At 45.4% G+C, this 26,722-nt stretch overlaps 1 protein-coding gene across 8 annotated transcripts in view; it reads left to right on the top strand.

Annotated features, from left to right (window-relative positions):
- Positions 1–328: 328 nt before the first annotated feature.
- Positions 329–26,722, top strand: part of ZBTB44 (zinc finger and BTB domain containing 44) — a 69,380-nt gene continuing 42,986 nt past the window's right edge. For all 8 annotated transcript variants that reach the window (XR_010723728.1, XR_010723729.1, XM_066203325.1 and 5 more), the window contains exons 1-3: positions 329–427; positions 17,826–18,895; positions 22,495–22,579. Coding sequence is in view for 6 of the 8 variants with exons in the window: in XM_066203325.1 (XP_066059422.1) it covers positions 17,878–18,895; positions 22,495–22,579 (1,103 nt within the window). In the remaining 2 variants the exon portion in view is untranslated. The remainder of the gene's footprint in view (positions 428–17,825; positions 18,896–22,494; positions 22,580–26,722) is intronic.

Genomic DNA, 26,722 nt, shown 5'->3' with positions numbered 1-26,722 from the left:
GGCTCGGCGCCGCCGCCGGGCGCTCAGTGCGCAGGCGCGGGGCCCCGCCCCCGCCGCCGCTCGCGGTGCACTGTGGGACACAAACAAAGTGCCCGGGCGGCGCGCGCGGGAGCTCGGACGGAGGCGCGCGCGCTCCCCCCCGCCCCCCCCCGCGCGCCCCCCTTCCCCCGCGTGCACGCGCAGCGCGCGCGCCCCTCACGCCCCCTCGCGCGGGGGGGTCGCGCGCCCCCCGCTTGCCCCCCCCCCCGCCCCCCCCCTCCCCCGGGTTTCCCGCGCGCCGCCCGAGGGGGAGGCGGCGGCCTCCGCCCCCCCCCCAGCCCCCCCCGACAATATCCCGCTCATCCCGGTCATCCCGCTCGTCCCGCCGCCTCCCGGCCCCGCCGTCATGGCCCCCAGATAGCGGCCCGGCCTCAGCGACCGCCCGCAGGTAACCGGGGAGCGCGGCCGGGCCTGGCGCGGGAGGGGGCCGGTCGGTGGCGCGGCGGCCGCCGGTGTCCCTCAGGGGCGGGGGGCGGGAGGGATCAGGCTCCGTCCGTCCCCCGTCCCCCCCCCCCCCTTTCACACCCGTCCCGTCCCTTTCCCCGTGTTTCCCGTCCGTGCCCCGCGGCCCCGGGGCTGCGCTCACCCCCCGGGGGATCCCATTGCGCGGTGCACAGCCGGTGTGTCCCCCGCCCGCGGGGCCGTGTCAGCCCCGCGCCTCGCCGAGGGTTCCCGGGGCGGGGGGTGTCTCCTGCGCCGCTGTTTGGGGGTGTCACCTTTCTCCGGGGGTGTTCCCTGTCCCTTTTGCCGCTGTTTGGGGGTGTCACCTCCCTCTGGGATGTCCCCTGCCCCGCGTTCCGTTGTTTAGAGGTGTCCCCGTGTTTGGGGGTGTCCCTTGTGCCGGTGTTCCCCCTCCGGCGGTGTCCCCTGCCCCGCGGGAGCCGCGCTGGCAGCCGGAGCCTGTGGGTAGACACGCAAACCTGGAGTTCCAAGGGCTGGGGGGGGTGAAGTTGTGTTGTTTCCTGCATCCCAACGGGATACCTGCTGCCTCCAGTGCCTGCTTATGGGAGGAAATAGAGGGATTCCCACTAGCTGGGAGGCAGAGCTTGCTGTCCCTTTGTTGTTGTTTGTTTTCTTCCTACATCAGCCCCTTCTGCATATTCCTTAGTGCCCATCTGCCAGGGTCTGCTGTGCTGCCTCTGTGTCCACGCACCGTGAGGGTGTCACAGCGCTCGTCTGCCAGGAACTGCTTCGTGTTTTCCTGCTCTCCTTCCATCTCTCCAGAGTCGTTTTCCTCTATAAACACGATCAGCAGATTCTGGGAGGGTATAGTCTGTTTCTTGCTTGCCAAAAGCCTGTTGTCTCCTTTAACACACGCAGGGTACCCGTGCCTCCCAAAATCTGCTGTCCCTGTTTCCATGCACACGTGGAATGAGCTCCGTGCTTGGCCAGCACAGCCTGTTCAATCCCACCCCTCAGGGGGCTGCTGCAGAAAGCTGCTGAGGTTTTCCCCATGCACAAAGACACATCCTCCTCCAGAGCCTGAGGGATGACTCCTTCGGCCCATCTCCTGTGCTGTGGAGCCTGTTCTGCCCACTGATGAGGCATGTGTGTCTCCTCCTCCACACTGGCCAGGGTTATCCCACTGATTTCCTGCCAAAAGCCAGTGCATCCCACACTGTGTGTGTTTGCCCCCCTCAGGGAAGGAGAGGCCAGTGGCCTCGCTGCAGGCAGGCGTGTGGGGGCACTTCTCTTGCATGTGGAGGTTTCCCCCGTCGGTTGTTTCGTGTCTTGGATGTTCCCACAGAGTCCCAGTCCCAGCTGTTCCCGTGTTGCTCCCATCACCTCCTGCTGCAGGTGCCAGAGAGGTCCCCCCTGTGCCCACCTTCTTGCCTGCCTGTTACGTCTTCCATGGCTGAAACTTCCACCCTTTCCCTTCCTGGGCCCTGCTGATCCTGCACTGGGAGACTCTTGGATTGAGCCTGCCTTGGTTTGTGCCTTGGGGTTTCCTTTGCTGAGCAGTCCAGCAGAGTGAAATTAAAGAGTCTGTGCACTCCTAGGTATCAGCACGTCCCATGGGTCTAAAATACCATCACTTTCTCTTTTCCTGGTCATATACATAATTTGTCCACTCCAGGATTTTTTTCTGAGACCTTCGAGCTCCTTGCAGTGCCTGAAGAGTTTCCAGGAAAGCAGGAGAGACACTTTTGACAAGGCCATGGAGTGACAGGACAAGGGGGATGGCTTCAAATGACAGAAGGAAGGATTAGATGGGATATTGAGGAGAAATTCTTCCCTGTGAGGGTGGTGAGGCCCTGCACAGGGTGCCCAGAGAAGCTGTGGCTGCCCCTGGATCCCTGGGAACATTCCAGGCCAGGCTGGACAGGGCTTGGAGCAGCCTGGGATAGTGGAATGTGTCCTTGCCTGTGGCAGGGGAGTTGGACATGGTATTTAAGGTCCCTTCCAACCCAAACCATTCTGTGATGTTTCTAGAAGCCTCCTGCTTTCATAGTTGTCCTTATCTGATACTCTGGGGTTGCCATACCCCCATGGGGAGTTTCTTAGTTTTCACAGTTACACCTTTGCTCTTGCTTTCTTGCTGTGCTTCTGCCTGATATGAGGCTTTTCCTTTCCCTTTTAAAAGTTTTATTTATTCATGGGGTGTATCCACAGGTATCCACGTGGCAGCTCCTACTTAGGTAGAGGTCACTCAGTTCATCCTGAGCTGATCCCTGGGTCGGAGCTGGATGTTTCCATAGATGAGGTGATGGTTCTTTGTCACCTGCAGGACACCCCTGTGGCACTGCTGTGGACATCACTGCAGGGTGGTGCTGAGTGGGAGTGAGTCCTGTGCAGGCAGGTCCCAGACCAGCACCCAGGACTCTCAGGGAGCTGGGAGTGCAATGTGCTTTTTTCTGCCCTTGAGGTCTCCTACTGCAGCCTGATGTCCACATGTGATGCAGATCCACGGTGTGATGAGCCTGCAGACCTTGCCTGGGTTTAAGTGCAGCTGTTTAAGGAGCTGGAGCTGAACCTGGGAGCTCAGACACAGCTCTCCCGGTGTAAATGCCTCCATTGATGTCCAACTGTTTATTCCAGGAACCAGTTACAATGCTCTAAGTGCCTCTCCCTTGGGACTACTTCTATTTAAACAGCTGGTTTTAATCCAAAGCTGTAATTGGTGCTAACACTGCAAGCAGTCTCTTCCATGGGAAGGGAATTTCCAGCCCCCCTTCAGTCTCCCCAGGTGGATGGCGCAGGGATGCTGAGGGAGGAAAGCCTGGGAGCTTTTGCCCTGGTTTTGTTTACAGGGTGAGAGAATTCCTGCCTCTGTGACTGTGAGCTTTGGAGAGGAGACACTGTCCTTACGTATTCTTCCTGCAGTATGTAAGAGGAGCAGTCAGAGAGTGAAACTGAATCCTTGCCACGTTTGTTGCAACCGGAGGTTAATCATAAACTCTGGCACTTTCCAAAGGGGTGGGTTCATTCTGCGGTGTCGGTAGAGAATTGTGCTGCTCGGAGGGTCTGCTCAGCTCTTTGCCAAGAGAATGAACAGCAGAACAGCTTCCCCCTGTCTGAGGCTGAACAAGCACCCAGACATTGGTTTGGGTCGGATTTTATGGCTTTTCTGTGAATGGATGTGTGGTGTTTGTGTGACCAGCACCAAGCCTTGTGTCCTTCACACTTGTGTGGGGTATTTCGCATCACTGTTTCACTGGCCTCGTCCATTGTATCTGCTAAACTTGTTTTTCAGTGAGCTTTGAGAACATCTGAGTGTGTTCCTAGGAGAACATCTGGTGACAAATGCAGCTTCACTCCTTTTAGGAGTTGTAATCCCCTAGCTTAAAGAAAAAGAAAATCAACCTGTGACAAAGCAGTGGTGCTTGTTCTGGCACGTGATGAGGAGGGAGATGTCCCCTGACGTAGAAGGGATTGTCTGTTGACATTCTTCTCCCTCTCCCAGTTATAAGTAGGTTATCCCTGCTCAAATTATGCAACTGTGCAGACAGCCAGACTTCAGGAATTCCAAATACTTCAATGTGTCAAGTGCTGACTTCTAAATTAAATGCCATGGTTGCAGAGCGTGTTCACAGTCTGTCACTTGAAATACGACATCAATCTTGGAATGGCGTGTGGCTGAGAAGGGGCAGCAACTTAATTGCTTGTTTCTTTGAGGAAGTGTTATGTGAGGGTGCAGGAGCCAAACTGGGTGGGAGATGTGCCTCTACCTGCGACAGGATTTCCATATGGAAGTCAGCAGTCACAAGCAGGAAAAAAAAACCTACTGAAAACATTGATTTATGGAACAAACTGAAATGCTTCATTCTCTGTGGCCGTGGCTGTTGCCTCAAAGATGCAGTTCCCACCATCCAGGTCTAATTAAATAGTTGTGTGCTTATTGCTAAGTAAACCTAGGAGTCCATCACTCTCCTTGCCTTGGAGAGCAAATTGATTCTTCTAATGGTTTCACTGGATGAAAGCTGAGGTCTCGGACTGCTTTGTGCTGAAATGAAATGGTGGTGGTAGGAAACAAGCTGCAGACCTGATGAAATGGGATGGCAGGAAATGTAAATGCTCAGCATTTCATTCAGTTCTTACATTCCATTTAATCAAGTTAAGGGAGTGACTTAACCTGTGCATTATTTGTAAATAGCGTGTTCTTAATGTGTTCCACATCGGAGCTGGGGAAATAATTACTTCACGTGAGCAGATTGATCAGAGTACCTGAAGGATGGGATAATAAGGGCTGCAGAAAGGTGCTGGGCTCAACGTGTGGCCTGTGACAGTAGCCAGAAATGAATCATTAGGGGAGAGTGGAGCAGCCACCCCAGGCAGCTCAGTCGCCATCCCCAGCTCCTGGTGCTGAAGGGTTGGAGGTGGTCTGAGCTGGCAGTGCCTGTTGGACCTGTCCTTGAGGGAATTGCCTGAACATTTCAAAAAGTTTATACCTGGAGCTTCCACAGAATACCCTGTGGTGAATCCCTCAACTTGTACAAAAATAATCCCTGGCTTCTGGGGTTTTTTTCTTCTTTTTATACTGTAATCTCGTTGAGTCCCTCCTACTTTCTGTAGTATGAGAAAGAATAAAGAATCTTCTTTGCATCAGCACCTCATTTGTGATTTTATAGGTTTCCATGTTGTCAGTTTTCTCTCTTTGGGTTCTCCTTTTCCAGGCTGCATTGTCCCAATCTGTTCAGTACTTCTGCCTGTGGAGGCAGCTCTACATCACTCTGGTTTGGTTTTTTTTTTCCTTTGAGCTCTGCTACTGCTTTGAGGTGATTTGACCACAACATTTGTTTGCTTGCTTTCCCCAAGAAGACTGACTAAAGTAAAGGGGTGGCCTTGTTGCTCCTGTGTGATAACATTATAAACATTTACTCTGTGTAATGTTTTACATTCAACTGAACACAGCAATCGTAGTGAGAGATACTGTAGTGGAAATACGGATACTAAAGAAGATCTCAGTTTGTAAATACAGCTACAGATGGTCGTTGATAAAGCATTTTGTATTTGGATGTTACCAAGAGAGCATTATGGAAAAAACTACAGTTGTGGTGGATACTTGCCAGAGTTCAGTCTGTTGGAAGGCATGGGAAGCACGAGGGTGCCGTGTCCTACGGAGACCTGAGAGTCCCAGAAATTCCTGGGGGATTTGGGAATAGCTGCTGGGTTAAGGGCCACGTTGCTCCTGTGTTAGGGACAGATACTGACAGTGTTGAAGCTCTGACAGTTCCTGCAGTTTGCTTTCAACATCTTGTTTTGGTTTGGTTTTTAAGTGGATAAATACCCCTGTTTTGAAAGACCTACTGTGAGGAGTATCTGTTAAATGTTAGTCAGGATGCTGGAGGTTTAAATAAACCCCACAAAACTCCCTGTGCCCAGCACGAACCATGGATACGGCTCTGCCAGGCCAGCCTTGGCCATACAAGGGCAGACAGCTCCAGCCCGTGGAGTTCCTGCTCACCTGATAACGTGATTTGTGGATAAATACAAGGACTTTTCGCTTTTGGAGCCAAGAAGAACTCCTTTTAGGCATTTATCTGCATAAATGAGTCATTAGGAAAATAAAGGTACGAGCAGTGCTCAAAGGGTGATGACACAACCACATTCCTGCCTTGCTTGAACTTGTCGGGGATTCTTTGGAGCCGCTTCCGTCGGGAAGGTGCCTGTTGTTGGTGTGTCTGTGACACCTCGGCCGGCTGGCAGCAGTCCACGCTGTCTGGGTTAGCAATGCCTGCTCTCCTCCTCGCACCTCGGAGGCTTTGCCTTGATCTCTTCCCTTCTGCTCTTCAGCCGAGTTTTGCTTCAGCGTTGCTTCCAACACCGGGGGTGTTAATGGGGCTGCTGTGCTTCAGGGAGAGTTCAGATTCGCGTTGCCCTTCAGAAAAAAAAAAAAAAAAATCATTTATTATCGTTAATGTGGATTTCATTAGGGTGTAATGCTTCCTGGAATAAAAGTGAGAGAGGAAAGCTGGCATTTTGTGTAAAAAAACCTGAATATTTCAAGCAGCCAGTCAGCTGACAGGTAGGCTTTGTGCTGAACTAGTGAAAAGTGGCATTTAGCCAGATTTGCTTGTGACAAAGCTGCTGGTTGTGGTTTGCCTTGCAGTCACTTATTTCTGTCAAACGAGGAGACACAGGAATCGTTTCCAGGGCCAGGAGGGAACACTGTGAGGTGGAAGATGTGCTTTGGGGGATGGTGAACAGGAGGGACTCTGCACTTTGGTTGCTTTTGGTGTAATGCACCCCTGATTTTGCCTCGGAGGAAAGGAAAAATAATGTGTGGGGATCCACAGAGAGGGGAGTTTTGGGTTTTTTTTTTTTGTCTTTTTGACGTTTTCAGGGATCCAGAGGAGTAGTGCTACCAAGGAAATCTTGAGCCATACAGCTTTGCTGTGCCTTTTTTCCTGATATTTCCTCCACCAGAAGGGGCTTGGTGCTTCTTGCTTTTGTGACTCATTTGGGAGGCTGGCTTGAGTAGTCTTCTTCATGTATATTTTTCCCGACTTTGTGTTGATTTGCTTGCAGAGTTTCTGAAAGTGAAGGCTGAAATGCTGTGGGTAGCCATGGTAAAACAAGAAAAAATAGATTGCTGGAATTAGTTTAAATTAGCAGGTTGCTGCAATTGCTGCCACGTGCAAATGAAAGTAATATATGGACATTTTTTGGCGATTTGCAGTACTTAGAAGTATTTAATATTCAGTTGGGGGTTTTCGTAGTGTTGTCAAAGACCAAGGGGTATAAAACTGCAGCCTCGCTTTTTATTGCAGAGTGGGAAGTGGTCATCTAACAACTTTTCTACACTCAGAAATTTGGGAGAAAACTTTAACCCGAATTTGCATGGAGCAAAAGTATAAAAAAGTGACTGAGATCACATCAAAATTCTGCATGAACAGTGCCATGGAAAGCGTGGTTAGATGTGAATGTGTGCCTCAGGGCTGTAACACATCGGTTCCTTCACTGTAAGCTGATTACATTCTGAGGCACTTCCCTGCATAAGGATATGAGGAGGACTCAATTCACTTGTTGCTTTTATTCTACCAAAAAAAACCACCCCCAAAAAAAAAACAAAAATAGTGGAGATCTGTTTCTTATGTTGATGGCACAGTTCGTATTTTGATCGTGTGGGTTTTTTGGGAATTGGTGAAAACCAAAAGTACAGGGTGGTGAATCTGCTGTGAAATATCCCCAAACGCTCTGTCTGGTGAAGTTCACACATTAATTTTTATTGTGAGAATGAAGGTAATTCAGTGTGGAACAAGACCTTTTCACAGTTACTGCTCATATTGTTAAGCCAGCCTCGGTTGTAAGTGCTGTCAGAAAATTTGCTTTTCTGTGTTCTACGGAATGTTGTCGTGAGGTTCCTACAATGCAAAGCTTAAAGCACCACAGGCTGGGGAAGGTGGCATTTATCTGGTTTGCTTATTCAACCATGTGAAAGCTATATTAGGCACATAAACTTTCTGCACTACACTACTGCAGCTTCAGAAAAGCAACAAGTTAAATCTGGGTCCTTTGAAGTCGTGAATGGTAACATTCTGTTCTCCAGAAGCCATGACTTCAAATGATCACACCAAGACTCAAAAAAACTGTCGTGGCTGAGGAAAACAAGACAATTCTCCCCAGCGAAATCTTATTTCAGAGTATCCCTGTTGCACGAAACATGGGTTTCGTTGGAGCCAGCAGACTGCAGTTATGTACAAAGGTCTTAAAAAAAGGACATAGATCTTCTTTCTCTCTCTGTACATGATCTCAGGAAGCATCTTGGTGTTGCAGAAAAGCAGTCTGTGGCGTCAGCTCAGTTTGCATACAGCAGGCACTACTGTCCTGCCCTGATTATTGTAATCTCTACTTTTAATTAGATGCTGAGATTAAGAGCTGCTGTGCTGCTCAGTGCCCTCGATGTGCTGTTGTTGCTCCCTGTCAGTTCTCGTGCTCTGGTGTCCCTGCTGAATCTCTGAAAAGATCTAAGCACAGTTTACTTTACAGACACTTTAAGGGGTGGCTGCGCAGAGAATAAAAATACACCAAAACCCCCTTCTCCAGACTCTTTCAGGAGGGTAAAATAGATATTGACAAATACCTGGCAAGAAATTAGGCACTGCAGCAGGTTCTGTGTGCCTTTTACTTAACTGTTCATTGAATTTAACAGTATGGAGACCTTACTCCAAAGTCACTTTTAACTCATTAGCTTCCAGTTCACAGCTCAAGTCCTTTCTAGCTCCCTGACATATCGTGTCAAATGTTAAAGTGATGCTCTTGGATTTCCCAGGAATTCTGTTCCTGGGACTGCAGTTCTCAGTCACGTGGTTTTGTGTGTTGTGCTGATAATACCCCGTAACCTTCTGATCAGCATTTTCTGAGCCAGTGTCTTGGAGATCTTTGCTGGAATAAGTTCTTATGGCACTTCATAGGTGAATTCTTTAATCTGTTATGCGAGTACATGAATGGCTCTTTGCCTTCAGTTTGTCTGTTCTCCTTGTTTTCACTAACAGCTCTATTTGTCATGTTAGTCAAACATTTAATGAAGTTCTCATCGTAGCTGGCGTTTCCTCTTTATCTGAAAAATACATTATCAATTCAGTTTGAGGCACTTTGACTTCAGTAAACACAGGTGGTATCCCAATTTCTGTTTGTTTTCTTATTCTCCATTCTTTTTTCTTCAGTTTGTTTTCTTTTGGCTGCATTTCTGCACTTGCATACAAACACCTGCAATCGTGTATCTTTGAGAGATGAAAACATCTCTATATTTTTTTAATAATCAGACCTTGTACACTAAATATTCCAGAGACGAAATTATCACAGTGCTAATGTTGCCAAGCTTCTTTGCAAGTGTGCACCGTAAAACGAGACAGTCTTTGAGCAGTCCTGCCTCTCCTGGTGCACTGACACCTTCTCCCTGAGAATTAAAGTATCCCTGTGTAATCACAGCAGTGTCTGATGGAAACGCTTTTAGACTGGCTTCTAATGAAAGGAGTGGTGACATGTTCTACACACCTACAGCATGACATTTAATCTGCGAGTTTTATCTGGGCCAGGAGTTGGAGCTATGCTTTAATCTTGCTGCATGAATCCAGCACGCTCAGGGCCTGCGTTCAGAGCTCCAGGTCGGCTCCCAGTCGTTCCCAAGCCTTTGGGTCACAAGCTGTTGCCAGCTCGCAGCTTTTGCCATCAGTCAGGAGGGTCTGTGCCATTTTCAGAGCTGTGCTGGTGAATTTCCATTGCTCTGGAGCCAACGGGGGCATTTAGCAGTTGAAACTTCACTATGGACAACTTAAATTCCAGCCCTGTGACATTTCTGCAGTTAATAACGTCCCCATTTATCTGTGGGTTGGTTTTCCACTCTAGACCTGCTCCATGGCAGCTGTGAGTCCATCAGCTGCACAGACCACAACTCTCCTTTGCCTGAGACATAACTGATGTGCAAATCCTGCCGTAAAAATTAAAAAGAGAGGACTGAAGTGGAATTAAACTCTCGTGCCAGTCTGAGATCAGACAGGAGAGTCTTGCAGGCCCCTTCCTGTAGGCCATATATGATGGTTGATAAGGGACAAGAATGAATCTAGAAGTGTCACTTTCATGAGGAAATGACAAGCCAGAGCTGCAGGAGAGTCTGCTGCAAGCATGTGGCTGCTGGTGGAGTTAATGAATGTGGCCTTGGAATGTGTAATTGTTACAGTCAGGCAGACGAGTGCTTCCTTCTGCCAGATGGGAGAGCTCCACTCTGAGTTGCAGGACATGCCTGGGGCTTTCAAACAGACACACTCTGCAAAAACACTCTGGGAGATGCATCAGCCCACACAGGTAAATTCTGTGCCTTGTTCTGTTCTGTCCCTGGGAGGTTTCTGAAGGTTTGTGGAGTCCCTGTGGTGGACAGCTTTGGCTTGGTTTGGACATTTCCATCCTGTGCCGTGTGCTGGGCTCTCCTCTGCAGGCTGTTCTTGTCCTGTCAGCCCTCACAGGCTCCTTTAATATCTCCTTTTACTCTGCCAGAGCACAGCTGCCGAGTTTTCACATCCAGCTTCTTCATTCCCATGCAAATGACTGGTCAGGAAAACAAACAAAAATCCCTAAGACATATTGTGCTTCACCTTAAATGTAGAAACAGCAACTCCTGAAAAACAGTGATGGTTTAACTAATGGCTTTCAGCTTTTTCTTTGCTGTGACCTCACAGTACAGGAGCAACAGCTCTGATATGTTTTGTGTTGGTTTGAATATTCTAAAATAAAAGTAGAAGACACATATATACCTCTTCTTCATCACAGTGGATGTTTTGGGGGTTTTTTATTTATTTTTGTGTGCTCAGGCAGTCTTGTGACATGAGGAAGACTTTGATCATCTGAGTTTGGAAACTGTAAACCTTTTCTTGGAGTTCTATAGTTTTGAATGAAGACAACTGAGATATTTGGAATTAAGCAAATATTTCTGATTTGTTCTTGGTCCGTATTGCTTTAACAGCAGCTGTTGTGCTTAATATCTGTGGTGTAAAAATACTAAAATTCTGCAAAACCACAGAGGAACAGGAAGTACATGCTGAGGTGTTGCTTGTCCATCTTTTGGCAAGGGAAGTGAAATCAAGTACCGGGAAGGTGTAGAAGTGGATTGCAAGGATGCTGCAGTGTCTGACCATATCTCACACATTGCTGCTGGTAAGAATTAAAACAGAATGCCAAAACAGGACAATTTTTTTTACTATTTCTTGTATGGGAATATGCATTGAGAAGTTAATTAAACTTTTTTAAAAATGCTACCAGTGGTTAAGGCATTGCTGCCAAAAGCAGGGGCTGGTTTTGAGTGATAAATTGCAGGGGTGATAAGTGGCTGGGAGCCTTGGCACTCCAAGAGCAGGGGTGTCAGCTCTGGGTTCAACACTCAGCTGAAGTTCCCCTCATGCAAACCAGTCTGAGATAATCTCTGCTCTTCTGCTTGGGGAAAGTCTGTTGGTCCTGTTCCCTTAAAATGTGTATGTAAATGTTTTCTAATTTTATCCTTTCAGAAGTGTTCTGTTGCAGCTGACATCCCATCTCCACTTACAATAAAACCATTCTGTCGAGCAAATTGATGGCTTTGGCACCCCACTACTTGTCTCAATGCCTTCACCAGCCCTGAGAATTAAAATGCACCTCCTAGATTTGCATCATGCAAATGCATTTTCCCCTGATCTGTGTGAGTTGTTTCCCATCCCCGTGGAAGAGGAATGTTTTGGATGGCAGTGACAGTGTGAGTCACAGCTGGGACTGTGAGCTGGGGCTTTGCCATGGCCCCACACATCTGCTTTCTTCTGGTGGCATGCTGCACTCAAAGCTTTTGTTTTCTCTTATTACAGGGTTTAATTGGGGGGAAACTGAAGAGATCTAACGTGTATTTCATGGGCACTCTGGGCCTGCCTTTTTCCTCAGTAATTATTTTGGAAGAGGAGATGTTGGATGCTTCTCACCTTGTCCTTTGCAGATAAACACTGTTCCTGGTCTGTTGGAGGACTTACAGTAAAGAAATACTGGGTGCTTTTGCCCTTATCTCTTCCCTGCCCTGAAGCGGGAGGTTTTACTTTGGTTGCTACCAAAAATGGTGGTGGGCCTTGTCACAGCTCAGGATTTCCAGATATGCAAATCTTTTCAGCAATTTTTTTGCGAGGAGTTTTAGCCTTGGTGCCTTGACTTTGTAAACCTCAGCTCTTACAGCACTCAGGAGAAACTTATCTCAGTGTTCACAAATTCATTTAAAATTGGGGGATGAGAGTAGCTTATTGTCAGGATGCAGTTTCTGGGTGTGATAAACATTCAGAGCCTCTGATAATTATGTAGGTTATTGACATTGACCTGGATCAGCTTGAACCATGGCTGCTCCCTGGTAGTGTTTTAGTTCCATGGAGCTGAAGTCTGGTTCTGGAGCACTGCCTGCCACCCTTCAGCAGCAGCTTCTGGTGGGCTATACCTAAAATTTAAGATGTAAATTCTAGAATTTGGGATGTCTCTTTGCCGGGAGTTTTTTAGAGGAAGAGGTGGCTGCTTATGAAGCAATTTGCCACAGTAGAATCTTTGGAAAGTGCTTTTGTAAAAAAAAAAAAATAATTTAAAAACTAAGCGTGGAACAAAGGAACAGGCTGGGGGTGAGTACAGAGCACCCAACAAATGCTCGCTGTGAGTGACACTAATGGTCATGAAGTCAGTGGCCTCAAAAGCTCTGGCACATGAACTTGTCAGCAGTGGTGTGCCAAACCCCAATCTTTACACAATATATGGTCTTGTCAAGTGCAGTGTGTTTGGAGGACATTGGGAAAGCACAACACTCTTTATGTGCCTTCTGCTGTGAAGGGGACTATTAACTGCTAACAATAAAGAGGTGGGTTGTTGTATTTCAGCTTTCAGTTTGTTAGGTGAAATTGCTCTTCCATTGCAGCTCCCAAGTGGAGTTCTCTGGAATTACTTACCTGTCATCAGCCACTCTTGGCTGGGCAGACAGAGATCCTCCCAGGGGACTGCTCAGTGTGCAGCTGCAGCCCTGCCCGGGAACAAAACACCTCCAGACTCTTTAAAACAGAAAGTGCTTGAAAATTGTCCTCTTCTGGGACAATTGTCCTCTTCTGAGAAGCTGGGAGGGAAGGGACACAGGGCAGTATCAGTGTCCTGGGATATTTTGGTGAAATGGTTTGCAGAGTCCGTCTGGTTCGAAGGACTGAGCACTGAGCGCTCCCAGCTGTTTGCAGGCTGTGGCATCACCTCACTCCCAGTACAGGCTGGAGCCTGGCATCCCTTTCAGGTTTAACATAACTGTGTTTACACGGTAGCTCCTTAACACTGGCTGCTTTGTGCACTCAGGGTTTGGACTCTGCTGTCCTGGAGGAAATGGAAGTTCTCCTGCCTAGCTTCCCAGAATGGGTCAATCCCTGTTCCACTCACCCACTGCAGCCAAAGGTTCCAGGTTTGCATTCCAGGGATTCCAGAGCTCCAAAGTGACTGCTCCACATGATGTCACTTGGAGCACAGAAACTCCTGTTTGTCTCTTTGACATGAACACTGTCAGGCTTGGCAGCGCTGGGCTGAGGTCAAACCAGGTTTGCTAACCTGAGCTAAAACATGATTTTAAATAAAGTTTAGAAAGTGCTGTTGATTGGTGTGAAACTAGAATGGTGTGGTAGCTCTGGCCAGCAGCTTTGTGAAGGAAACCAAGATTCAGAGTGGAGATAGGACCTTTTATTAGTCCAGCTACTGTTTGGGAAACAGATGTTGTGTTTGGATAGAAATAGCAGACTTGAAGTTTGTTCTGATTGAAGCAGTTGTTGTGATTCAGTTATCAACTTAATTATACTTAATGATACTAACCAGTTAATTTGAGGGCGTTGGGGGTGCTGGTACCTGTGTACTGCAGCGAGATTGCAGAGATAAAATGCTCCGGGTCACATGTTTATCCCTGTGGAAGATTTGTCTGTGCCTTGATTGCTGCTCTTGATGGAATGCTGCTCTAACCAGTACCCAAGGAGGGATCCGCATTGAAAATAAATGATAATATGAAAAACAACCAATGATCTGATTTACGCAGTTGGATGGATGTGTCTGAGGGCTTGGGGAGCATCAGGTGGGAATTTCCTAATCGTTTTGAGGACTTACGTGGCTACAAAGTGGTATAAAGTCTGTTGGTTTCAGCATTCAGAAAAAGTTGTTTTCATGCTGTAAATTGCCACAGGTCAGGATACAGAGGTTAAAGGTAGGGTTGTGGTTCTGTGGTGCTAAAAATGACTTTGGTTTTGAAATGATGTGACTAAGTGAGAAACTGAATGCAAACAGCTCCCTGAGTTTGATCCACTGACTGTTCTAAAATATTATTATAGGTACCATGTCTCAAACCCAATGATTTGAGCCCTAACGTTAGGCAGCAGGTGAATAAGGAGCTAAATTTTGTGTACATGGAAGTAGATAGGTCACATAAACAATATTTTTCAATTCCAATATAGTTTCTTCTCCATTCACAGTTTCAGTACATTACAACATTGCACTTCGAGTGTTCAGTTTCACCTTTGCTTTTTCTAAACTCAGAAACTTGACACCTGCTTAATCCCAAAACAGTTCATGTGCCCTGGTTGCTAAAACTTGCATTTCGGTAGCCTTGAAATGGGAATGAGCTGAGTTACTCCAAACTACATAAAGCCTTCGTTTATGCTCCTAGGAGTAAAAAAAAAACCCAACTAATTTTCAAATTAATTGTACAAAGCCTTTGGTACAGTAGCACTTCCCTTCAGGCTGCTTTTGGCTAATCGTGGACAAAACTGTCCTTGCTGTGTAAGCCCTGAAGGGCTCACATTTGAATTCTCACCTTGTTCAGGGATGCATGCTGGAAAAACCATTCTCTCCAACTGTAAATGTCTGTGGCAAAGTTAAATACAGCCCATTAAATATGGACTGAAGTGTCTCGCCGTGATTATTTTTAAAACTTGTGAAAGCGTCTTTTGAATTTTGCTGCGTTTCTCTAGAGGTCTGAAATGTGTTGTGGGCCAGGGCGTGTGTGCCTGGGGAATGAGAGGAGGAGCCCCACTCTGCGATACCATCCCTGCTCCCTGCCTAGAGAATCCCCAATGGTTTGTGGCTCCAAAATTAACAACTTTCCCAGCTCTAGCCCACTTACCACTTAGTTTAGGTGTCCCCACCCCAGCATTCCCCAGGGCGTGGGTATATTTAGTTCTTGGATGTGGCATCCTGCACCTCCTGGTCCAGGAGCTGCTGTCAGAGGCTGCCTCAGCACGGGAAATAAGACCTGACAAAGTGTTCTTTTGAAATGGTGATAATACGGGGATGATGGACTTGGGCAGAAGCTGGAATGTTGCAGCCCTTCACCCTCTCAGGTCACTGAATTGAGTGCAGCTGTACAAGTGCCTTGTGCCACTGAAAGATTAGAAAGAGGGTTGGACCATTGTGTAACCCGGCTGCGCTTTAGCACACTCATCTTTTCATGTGGAAAATACTTCCATACTGTTTAAATTACCTTCTAAAAATATCTGATGTTTTTACTACGTTATTGACTGGAAGGAACTGATATTGTTCCCCCTCCTCAGCCTGACCCTTTGGGTTTTCCTGAAAATACCATGTGTGTGCACGCTCCTTGTTCACACTGAGGCCTGGGTGGGAGCCACTTGTTTGAATGGAGGTGTCAGTGCAATGAGGGGGAAAGTCATTTTCCAGAAGTGATTTAACGGAGCAATATCCCACAGTCGTGGCAGGAACACTGCTGCTGCAATAAATTTAAATCAATTTATTGCACATCGCTGACTTCCGCTATTTTATTTTAAATTCTGTAACCAGATCAAGGTCAAGGAAGCAAAAGATGAAAGGAGAAGGGGAAAGGAAGCCAGAAGAGGGGAGAGGTGGCGGGAAGGGGGGAGCAGGACAAGGAATGGTTTGGAACAGGGCAGCAGAATGGAGCTCTCACTTCGGGCCCGGAGGGCTGAGCATTCCTTGTTCAGAAGAACAGAGAGGAAAATGGGCTTGTCTTTTGGGCCTGTAGGAGCTGGGAGGATTGCTCTGAGATTTTTCTCCTTGTTTGTAACGATGGATTGGTGCTATTTCTAAATACCAAATTATTCCGTGGCTGGGGCTTGTGAATGCATTGTTCTTGTATGAGCTGCTGAACAGAAGTACTTGTGGACTTGTGATGTGCCAGGAACAGCTGCAGCCACCGGGATTTCAGAAGGAACGGGATCCAAAGGCCAGTTTTGAATGTGCTGTTACAAGATTTTGCTGTAGTGTGTTGGTCTGAGATCAATGAAATATGCTTTTCATTTGATTCATGCTGGAGAACAAACGGTCTGGATGTTCAGATGCCTCTTGAGGTCGATCCGTTTTCTTTCGGTGAAGGGAATGTTTTGCTTGTGCTTAACTTCTTCCTCTGCACCAGTGTGAAATTTCATTTTAAACCCAAACGGCCCTTACAGTTTCCACCAGACTTTATATATATTATCAGGTGTTGGTTAATCTGTTCTCCTGAACAGTTCGTGTTCCTCTGCCTGCAAGGGTTTGAGTATCAAAAGTGAAGACCCAGGAACAAGCAGCAGCCAAGTGTAAATGTCTGTAGAACCAGGTGGGCTGTGGCAGCTGCTGTTTCAATGTGGCACATTTGGGGGAAGTTGTTCCACACTTGCCCTTGCTCTGTGAAGCTCCACGTGAGCCGTTTGCAAGCAGGGGATGTGGTTTTTTTTATGTGGAAGGGAAAGAAGGATGATGTGCAGAAGCCGGCTGACTCCAGGAATGAATCAGACACAATGATGTCGTTGATGTTTAAGCGGTGAGATAATTGTATTTCGTGTTAATTGTATGAGGCATGTACAACGCGAAAAACTTCCTTGAAGGCTTGGAAGGGGCTTAAGCAGGTGAAACACCGTGGTTTATGTTCCCTTTGCAGTAAAACGCTTCTGAAATTTTGGGAGAAATCCAGGGGTCAAACACCCCATTCTCACCAGGACCTTGCACAGAACACATGCACTTGTTCCCACATGGAGAGAAGTGGTCCCCAAGAAGGCAGGATTGTGTTTTTCAGAAGAAAGAAGTTGCCCTCCTTGTTTTATTTATCACATACATAAAATCAGTTTATGTGTATTTGATTTAAACATAAACTTTCCTTTGAGGTTTGTATTGCATTGTGTTTGTGAAGGAATTTTCAATAACTTCTCACCCTAGTTTAATGCTATTAAAAGCAGCTTTAGGTAATCAATACCTGCACTACAGCAGGAAATCAGACCTATTGGCAACTGTTGTTTTATGTTTACTAGATTGAACTCTAGCCTCTAAAAATTCATGCTGTAGTTTCTCTACAGCTTTTTTGGTATTAAATACCTTCCCTGGAAGATTTGCTTACTCCTGCGCCTTTGTTATTGACTCAACCCGACTTTTCTGTTTAAAAGAAACTTTCAATAATCTGTCAGGTTCAAGAACTGTGAACAATGGTTTTCTGGGCCTAGAAAATAAAAATACAGGTTTCTACACAGATAGCAGTTTTTAAAATGCTTTACTTTTAGTATTACAAACTTTTTTTTGAACTCTGTTGGGAATTTGGTTTTGAGTGGGCATAGCAGGAATGTGGAGAGAGAGAGGGAGAGAAACCCCTGTAGGTATAGGGAGATACAGATACATAGATGTATGGAAGATGGTAGGGATAGATTGCAAATAATTTAATCTGTGATTATGAAAATTAGAAATCATTGTGTTTGTGTAGAGTTAGTCCCTCGCACAGTCTGGATCTTAGAGGAACCTGGCCTCAGAGGATTCAGATGGATTTCTTCATACAGAATCTTACAATCACGAATCCACTTGACTTTTGCTTTCAGAGCTGAAAATGACAGTTTTCCTCTTTATTTCAGGATACCTTTGCTCTGTCATATGTGGGAAGAACGCTAAGAGAACCGTCTAAAAATGGGTGTTAAAACATTCACTCATAACTCCCCTGCTCACAGTCAGGAGATGCTGGGGAAGCTGAACATGCTCCGCAACGACGGCCACTTCTGCGACATCACCATCCGCGTCCAGGACAAGATCTTCAGGGCACACAAGGTGGTTCTGGCTGCCTGCAGCGACTTCTTCCGCTCCAAACTCGTTGGGCAAGCCGAGGACGAGAGCAAGAGCGTGTTAGACCTGCACCACGTGACGGTGACGGGCTTCATCCCCCTGCTGGAGTACGCCTACACGGCCACGCTGTCCATCAACACCGAGAACATCATCGACGTCCTGGCCGCCGCCAGCTACATGCAGATGTTCAGCGTGGCCAGCACCTGCTCGGAGTTCATGAAGTCCAGCATCCTGTGGAATACACCCAACAGCCAGCAGGAGAAGGTGCTGGATGCAGGGCAGGAGAACAGTGCAAACTGCAATTTCACCTCCCGGGACGGCAGCCTGTCCCCCGTCTCGTCCGAGTGCAGCGTGGTGGAAAGAACCATTCCCGTGTGCCGGGAGTCTCGCAGGAAGCGCAAAAGCTACATCGTCATGTCTCCTGAGAGCCCCCTCAAGTGTAACACACAAACCAGCTCCCCCCAAGTGCTCAACCCTTCAACCTCCTACCCAGAGTCCAGAAATCAGCCCGTGGACTCATCCTTAGCTTTTCCCTGGACTTTTCCTTTTGGAATTGATCGAAGACTTCAGTCAGACAAGGTGAAGCAGGCGGAGAACTCCAGGACTTTGGAAATGCCTGGGCCCTCCGAGTCCGGCAGGAGGATGGGGGATTATGTGACTTGTGAGAGCACCAAAGGCAGTTCTCCCCTGGTGATCGAGGAGGACGTGCGTGTCAAGGTGGAGAGGCTCAGTGACGAGGAGGTTCACGAGGAGGTGTCGCAGCCTGTGAGCGCGTCCCAGAGCTCCCTGAGCGACCAGCAGACGGTCCCAGGGAGCGAGCAAGTGCAGGAGGATCTCCTCATCAGCCCTCAGTCTTCATCTATAGGTATGGCCATTTCTGCAGTGACACATCCCAGCTGCAGCGGGAGCACTGGGGATTCTGTTGGAGGAAATCTGCCCCGTGGGTTTTCTTGCTTTACTTTTGTGAAACTCCCTCTCCCCCCCCCCCCCCCGCCCGATTTTTGAAATGTCACACATAAACTTGGAGTTCTTTAAAAAACTTTGCAGAAGGCAGCTGGGAACGGTGAGCCTGTGGTAGCCCTCTTTATTCAGCAAAGGTTGATAACTACTTTTTTACCTCTAGTTGCCTGACGGGGGAAACTTAATTCTGCTTTCATTAGTGCCAAAAGGCATGAGCTCAGCTGAGCTGCAGCATCGGATTTGAAAAGCTTGTGCCTGTAGCCACAAAGGGTTAGAATAGTACTTTGCATCAGACATCAAATCTCGTATAATCATGACAGAGAGCCTTTGTAAGAGGATTTGCAAAATAAGTGGTGAAACGCTGTCATCTTAATGCCCCAGACAAAAATAAAACCACACAGTCAAAATATTGAGAATCTTGCCATTTCTGTGGGATTTGATTCTCAAGTTGCTTCTTCAAATGCTGCTGGTTGCTGAGAGAAATCTTTTTTCCATGAAAGACAATTTGAAACCAGTTTTGGGTTCTTATAGCAGGCTGTTCTTTATTAAGAGCTAATACTTAAAGGTTACTGGAACAATCCCTTTTTTCCTCTGTGCAGAACGCATTGAATGGCTTTTAGTAAATCAGAAGATAGAGCTTTTGCAAGATTTCCAGTTTAATTATCAAGAATTTGCCCAAGTCAGCTATTTTACTCTCAAGTGGCTTGACCTGTGCTCAGAGTTTGTTCACTGAAAGATTTTTAATATCACCTGTTTCGTTTGAAGACTGTAAGAGTGGCAAATGGACTGCTCTGCTTCATTCAGATAATGTGAGTGTGAAAGGCTGCCCCAGTAAGGAAATGAACTCCAGCAAAGTAAAAAGTTGGAGCCTTGTGGTCTGCATTATTTGTTTGATTTGGTCAGGGCAACACTGTGACTTCTCTGGAGAAGGTGAGATCAGGCTGACCCTCCAGAACAGCAATACACATTCAATACCAAACTGTTCAGGTAATACTCACTAAAAAGAAATGAAAATATTTCCCAGTTATGCCATCCTTTACTGTAGGATTGTTCTCCAGTTTGTCTAGCTCACGTGTTGGTATTTTAGATTGTAATGCTTTTTCCAAAGGAAAATGTTTTCTTTCTTGGAAACAAGGATGTTTACCTTTGCTGAGGAACAGACTTGATGTCTTACAGTTTAACTCCAAATCTTTAAATGCAGTTTGCCAAAATAGTGCAGAAATTAAAAACTAAAAGAAAGTATTTGTTTGCTGGGGAGCCAGGAGGAAAAGTGGTCCTTGTTCAAAAACAGGGTTTGTTTGGTTCAGTTTTTAACTCATTGCAGTCCGAACTGAAAGACTTTGCCAGGGCCATGTGATGCAAATTATTTCATCAAAGTAAGTATATCATCACAGACAAAACAGAACAAGGAGCAATAATGATTAGGGAAAGTTAAAAATAGCATATCAAGTGATAGGTATCATAAATATATAAATAAATATCACACCAAGGCAGCTTAAAGAACAAACTGGGTGTAAACTCTTGGTCACAGATGAGTAGTTTTGTGTGCATGGGGCAGAGAATCTCAGGCTTTAGTGATGATAATTTTTAAACTTAAATATCTGTCATTGCTGTTAGTACAGCATGTTCTGCCTTAAAACAGCTGCAGAGAGAAGAGAAACGTGCCAGGGCAAAATCTTTAAAGTACAAATCTGCTCTTTGTCTTTGAATATGTTTGAATTAATATTGAGTGGTCTTGGCATAATAACCATCCTCAGAATGGTTTTTATTCATGTTTTGCTATAAAGGGAAACAGTGTTCTTGCTTTTTAGCACAGTTATGATACAGCACACTTTGTAGCTAGAAAGCACTTTTTACCTCCCAAAAACGCATTACTTTATGCAGTAATGTAAGAATAGTAAATGGAGGCAGCAAGATATGTTCAAGTACAGCTTTTTTCTTCCCTGAACATATTTTCCTCACATAATTGCATATATTTATCTTTTATAGTGCATTTACAAAAGCATTCTTGCCTCTCTCCCTGATACTGCAAAAAGCTCTTATTCACTCTTTGGGAAATTGAAGAATTGTTCATTTGCAATTTATTATATTTGGAAACACTTTATAATAGGGAAGGAGATGTGGAGCAGGAACCTGATAAATCAGTCATTATGGTTACAAACCCACTGTGTCTGAGAAGATACTCTCATAACTCCTTGGCACTTTTGGCAGTTGAGAGGTGAAGGCCTGAAATTAAACCTAAGAGCAGTTGGGCTTATTTTTCAGTAGACTGTCATTTAAGTATTTCAGGAGAAAGAAGGATAAATCAAAATGGGATCAACTTCTGTAACACTGTAGATTCCCTAGTTGATAAATTTCCAAAGTATAGTTTGTCACTACTTAACAAAATCAAAAATTTTGATTTTACTAATTTGGAAGCTGCCAGAGATTCAGTTTTCCTCTTCCCGCTGGCCCCACAACATGGCATGAAATTAAGACAAGAATGCCTCACTTCAGGAAAGATCTCACATTCTTTTTGACAGAATATGCACTTTTTCTGCCTCACCTTTCACATCTCTTTGGTTTTCCATTTTCTCTGACACTCGCCAGTGTACACCTAATTCTGCTTGATATTCCTGGTGAGCTTTAGGGTCCCCAAATTCAGACTGCTCATGTCCCCCTCTGTTATTAAGCAGAATTATTTTAGCCCAGCAGCAAGAGCAGCTCTTAGCACTGTCCTGCACTTTGCTTGTCCTCGAGGTAGAGGTGCAGGGAGAGAAATCTCCTCCCCATCTGTGCGCATGGATTCAGTGGGGAGATCCAGAGATCCAGTGTTGATGAGAGAGGCCCAGATGAGCAACAGCCCCATCAGGGCTTTGTTTTAGTGCTGCATTTCCATTGGATTCTGTTCCCCAAGCCCCTTGAGCTGCATTTGCCCCAGGGTTGGTGAACTGAGCAGAGCTCTGGAGTGGTTTTGTTTGTACATTTCTCTAACAAACAGGTGCTTGGTCTCTTTTGTGTTGCATTTCTGATTTCCCACAGGGTTCTTCTGTCTCAGCTGCTTATCAATAAATGAAGACATTATCAATTAATGTATTAATGGAAGATTTGGAACACAAAAGCCTTTTTAGTGTACAGGTTTGAGCTCCTTGTTGCTCAGGAAGTCTTGAAAAATTGTCAAAATAGTCCCTTCAGGTGAATGTAACATTTCTGCTTTACAGTGCTAGTCCTGGATGTGTTTTGAAAACTGGCTGCATTTAACATTTCCATTTTCTAGGTGTACCAAATATGTGCCCTTTATTGAGTTGTCAATTTACTGGGTAATCTGTGCAGAGAGAAGCTGATTTGGAGCAAGTTGCTTCTGGGTGTTCTAAATTATTTTCCCAAGGCACTTCTATTACCTTATCACCCAGGAAGCAGCGTCTATCAGAGATTTGGAAAAGCAAGCTTGATGTGTATTTACCTGCCCTCCAACCCTTTTTGAACAGTTATTTGCATTAAATTGCCCTTTTTTTCTTTGCCTAGGCTCAATAGATGAGGGGGTTACAGAGGGATTGCCCACACTCCAAAGCACCTCTGGCACTAACGCTCATGCAGACGATGACGATCGGTATGTACCAACCTGGTGTGCAAAGTGTTCTGCACCAAGTGCTGTGCTGTAATTAACCTCCCCAGCCTTAATCCCACAGTGTTTAGTTGTTCCTACATCGGGTTCCCTGCGTTGATCAAAGTACAATCAGTGCCTGGAGGGACAGATGCTTTAGAAGAATGTAGGTGATGAAAGTCAGAATCTGCTTACTCGTTGCTTTTTGTTTCCTATCTATTTCCAGGCAGCACTGGTGAAGAAAGATAGTCTTGTTCTTGTTGTTTCTTCATCATTGCTCTTTATTAATAAATTTTAATTAAACCTCTGTGTGAAACATGCATGCTAAAGCAACAGACTGAAAACAAGGACCTAGCCCTGATTTCACCAGACCTTACTACTGCAAGCCACAGGAGAGGCAGAGCAGCCTTAAATCTCTTCTCCCAAACTTTCTGCCTGTAGCTTCTTACCAAGATGCTCTGTGGCACTTGCTGTAAATATTTAGCAGGCTTTTGCTGTGCTGAGCTGAGTGATTTATTAAAAGGAATTCCCTTATAAGGAAAGGCTGGCAGAGAAAACCAAACTGAACTGAGTCTGTTTGGTCAAAGAGAATTTGAAGTTGTGTTAGTGAGGTACCCACACATGGCACACAGGCTGCACGCAACTGCTCTGGCTTCCAGTTCTCAGCTATTCCCTCTCTAAGCACATCTTTCCAAACTGGTTTTTGCAGGGGTTTGTGAGACAAGTGGGTCTGAGGAAGAAGTGTGAACCTTTGGAAGTTGTTCCAGAAACTGTGTCAAGAGAAGCTCCCCATAGAGATAATAACCAAGAGCTGAATTTTCATAGCTCATAAAATCTTTCCTGTCATTTCCATCTAAATTCTGTCCCACTTCCCTTAAAAAGAGAAAATAAGTGCTTAGATAAGACTTTTTGGATGACATGGAAGATTTTATCTGCTAACAAACCTGAGTATAAAAATAACACCCAGCACTTAAGGGTTGAATTAATAGTAAGAGCACATGTTGCACTTGAACTAATCCAGGCTTTTAAACCTGTAATTCTAAAGTCAAGTGGCACACACATTTTCTGCAGTGGATTATTTCAGAAATTTCCTACTAAACTGCAGAGCTTCAGCACAAACTGCATAGAAAATTCAAAAGATAAAAAATTCTTTAAATGCACTGAAAAGTCCCACTAAAAGATCTCTTCCATGCAGAGAAGAATATTTACCACACAATTTGGGGGGCCATAAGAATTCTGAATAAAATAATACATGTTTCTCTAGCTGAATCAGAAAAAAACAATCAATACATTGTACAGATGGAGAAGATTTCCCTCCCAAACTGTCTGAATGTTTCATGCACCTTTTACTCCATGTTGTACATTTCTTTATTGCTAGAAATTCTCAAAATGTCAAAATCAGTTGTGTGTGCCCAATGCAAATTAACATTGAAAAATGTATGTTGTAATAAGTGTATATTACATTTCTATTTCGAAAGCTAAGCAAAAGACTAGTCCCTCTAAAGGTCTGTCACTATTACGTCCATGTCACTGTGGAAAGAACCATAAAATTTCCAAAATCTAAGATATCTTATCTCTTTAGTTTCTGTCTTAAATAATTAACATCATTAATTTGGCCTCCTGCATAATCAGTGTTTCATAAACAGTAGGTCACATGTAATTGTTGTCAGCCTAATAGGCCCACAGGAATCTGTTAAGTATTAAAATTACTGTTCCACAGTAAAGTCTGATTATTCTTTCTCTGATATTTCATATTTGGATTGTTATAAACTCTTCTAATCTTGCCTGCTTTAACAGTTGGTCTCTGTATCAGTTTGTGGCTGCACTTAAAAATGAGTTATTTAATCATAAAAGTTGTAAAAGGTCTCTCTGATCCAATAGAATGAGAACCTCCATTTCTCCAAAATAATTGTTACTTGCAAATAACAAACATTTCTAGGTTCACTGGCGTTTTGGCATTCATGTTTGTCAGAGTTTAGTTCTACATAGTTAAATATGTAAATAATCTCAGGGTGAAAAGAAGGAAAAGTGCAAGTAGAATATTTCAGTGAAAACATTTGAAACCTCTCCCTCTGTGTAGCTGGTGCAGAAGTTCTTGGAGATGTCAAACAAATCTCAACTGTTAAATGCCATATTGATCACAAATTGCAAGTCGTGAAAAATGAAGTAGATGTGGGGGGGAAAGAAGCAGGGGAGTGAAAATCTAGTAGTGTTTCAAATATAATCTCTCCATGGTGCTAAATTATGTCACCAAATAGGTATTTCACCCTGCCGGCAGTGTGAGCATGGGAAAAGCCAGGCACTGATAGCAGCAGAGCCTCATGATTCCCTCTGGATCTGCTTTAATCAGCCCTCCTCATCAGACAAGATGTATGAATTAAAAACCCAAACTTTATTTTCAGTTTCTTCTGTGGAGTTGTGCCCACAGCACTTCTCCTTCAGTGGAGGAGGTGGCATCAGCACAGGGGTGGAGGGTGAGTGAGCCTGAGAGAGCTGGAAACAAAGACAGAGCTCAGGCTCCTGATGGCTGCCCTGCTTTGAGTGTCTCCTGAGAAAGCTCCAGGAGCACAACGTGCCTGTGCCTCCTCACAGTCCCCCAGTGCAGGAATGAGGGAGACAGGACCTGAGGAACACGTCAGTAGATGAAATTCTTTGTTGTCACAAAACCCAAATGTTATTCTTATTCGAGCACGCTGCATGTATAAAAAAGGAAGCGGAGTGCCTGAGTTGGTCAGGAATTTGGTTAGAAAAATCAGAACCTGTGTTTAAAATACCCTCACTTGGCCAGTTGGCTTTTTTTAGACCCCCAAATGGCATAAGAGCTCCATTCCGCCAGGCCCAGGACAGGAGCTAGTGACTTTGCTCTTGCAAATATTCCCTTTATCACAGATCTCTGTTTTCCACAGCTCTGGGACCCTACTGTGTATAAAAAGTCAAGGACAACAAAATTTCTCCTTTAGTGCAAATCTCCCTCCAGTGCCATGTGAGATCAAAACTCCTTATGGCTTTTACAGACTGAATGATACTGAACTCCTAGAGGAAACTCTTTAATCGTGTGTGTATCAAGAGGCACCTGGTGCTCCATCTCCAGATAAATTTTACAATTGGAACTCTTGCTGCTGAGAATTCTGCACTCAGAATTCGGATACCTCCTGTCCTCACAGTTGTAGCGACATGCTTTTCCAGGGTAAAGACGATTTAAGTGTTGATTTTAAAGAGATGGTCCTAGTTCCTGCCCTCCTGTGCTGAACTGCTCTGTGGATTTTTGTATGATGTCTAGGAAACTGCATTGGTGCAAAGTGCATGTTTCATTTGTTTGAGGGTTAGAAATCCCCAAATCCAGCATAACCCTGAAGCCAGCCCTCTGGCTGGCTTTTCTTGAGGGAAAAGCAGAGCAGCAGCAGGATTTCCTCAGTTAGGAAAACTCTCTGACTGTGAGGAGACATCACTGCATCTTCTCTCAGGACATTTCAGCCATTACAGTTCAGTAAAGCTGAAGCTGCAATGTGCTGCCATGGAATGAGCAGTCAGGGTCAGAGCAGTTCCCTGCTGCCAGTGGTGGCTGATCTTTCAGCAGGCTGGGAGCAGCTGAAATGGCTGTTTCACCAAAATACAGACCTGAGTGCTCAGGGAAGGGAGACCTCTGGTAAGTACAAACCCTGTTGTTCCCATGTTTGTACCAGCAGATTTGTTCTTATTTCACTGTGCCCTTTAGCAAGTTCCTTGCCAGAGGACTTGGATTAGAGCACGATAGTTCCCTTAAAACAGTTTGCAGCTGGAGGCTATGGAGGAGCAATTAGTCAGTTTTAAATAAATTACTTTGAAAGTTAAATTGTTCCTTATTGCAGTCTGTGTGCTGTTTTTTAAACACAGCACTGGAGCTCTGCTCATGGAGCTCTCAGACAAGGAGCAAGTATTGCTTCATTAGATTAATATTTTAAACTTAGAAATATGCAATTGTAGATATTAGTATTTGTTGATGGAATTTGGATTGAGATGAAAAATTAATTTGCTTTAATTTCATTTGTAAATATCACTGAAGCTGCAAAATACTCCTTTGCTTTTCATTTGCTCAGCTCTATAAACTCTTCCTTAGGGACTGTTTAGTGATTGCAAGTCATTGATGTGCTGGAGAAAATGCCCACGCCT

This window comes from Chamaea fasciata, unplaced genomic scaffold (assembly GCF_029207755.1).
Source record: "Chamaea fasciata isolate MVZ Bird 193981 ecotype frontalis unplaced genomic scaffold, bChaFas1.0.hap1 SCAF_24, whole genome shotgun sequence".
Taxonomy (NCBI): domain Eukaryota; kingdom Metazoa; phylum Chordata; class Aves; order Passeriformes; family Sylviidae; genus Chamaea; species Chamaea fasciata.
Note: the sequence above shows the minus strand (reverse complement) of the source record. Positions and strands in the feature narration are given on the sequence as shown.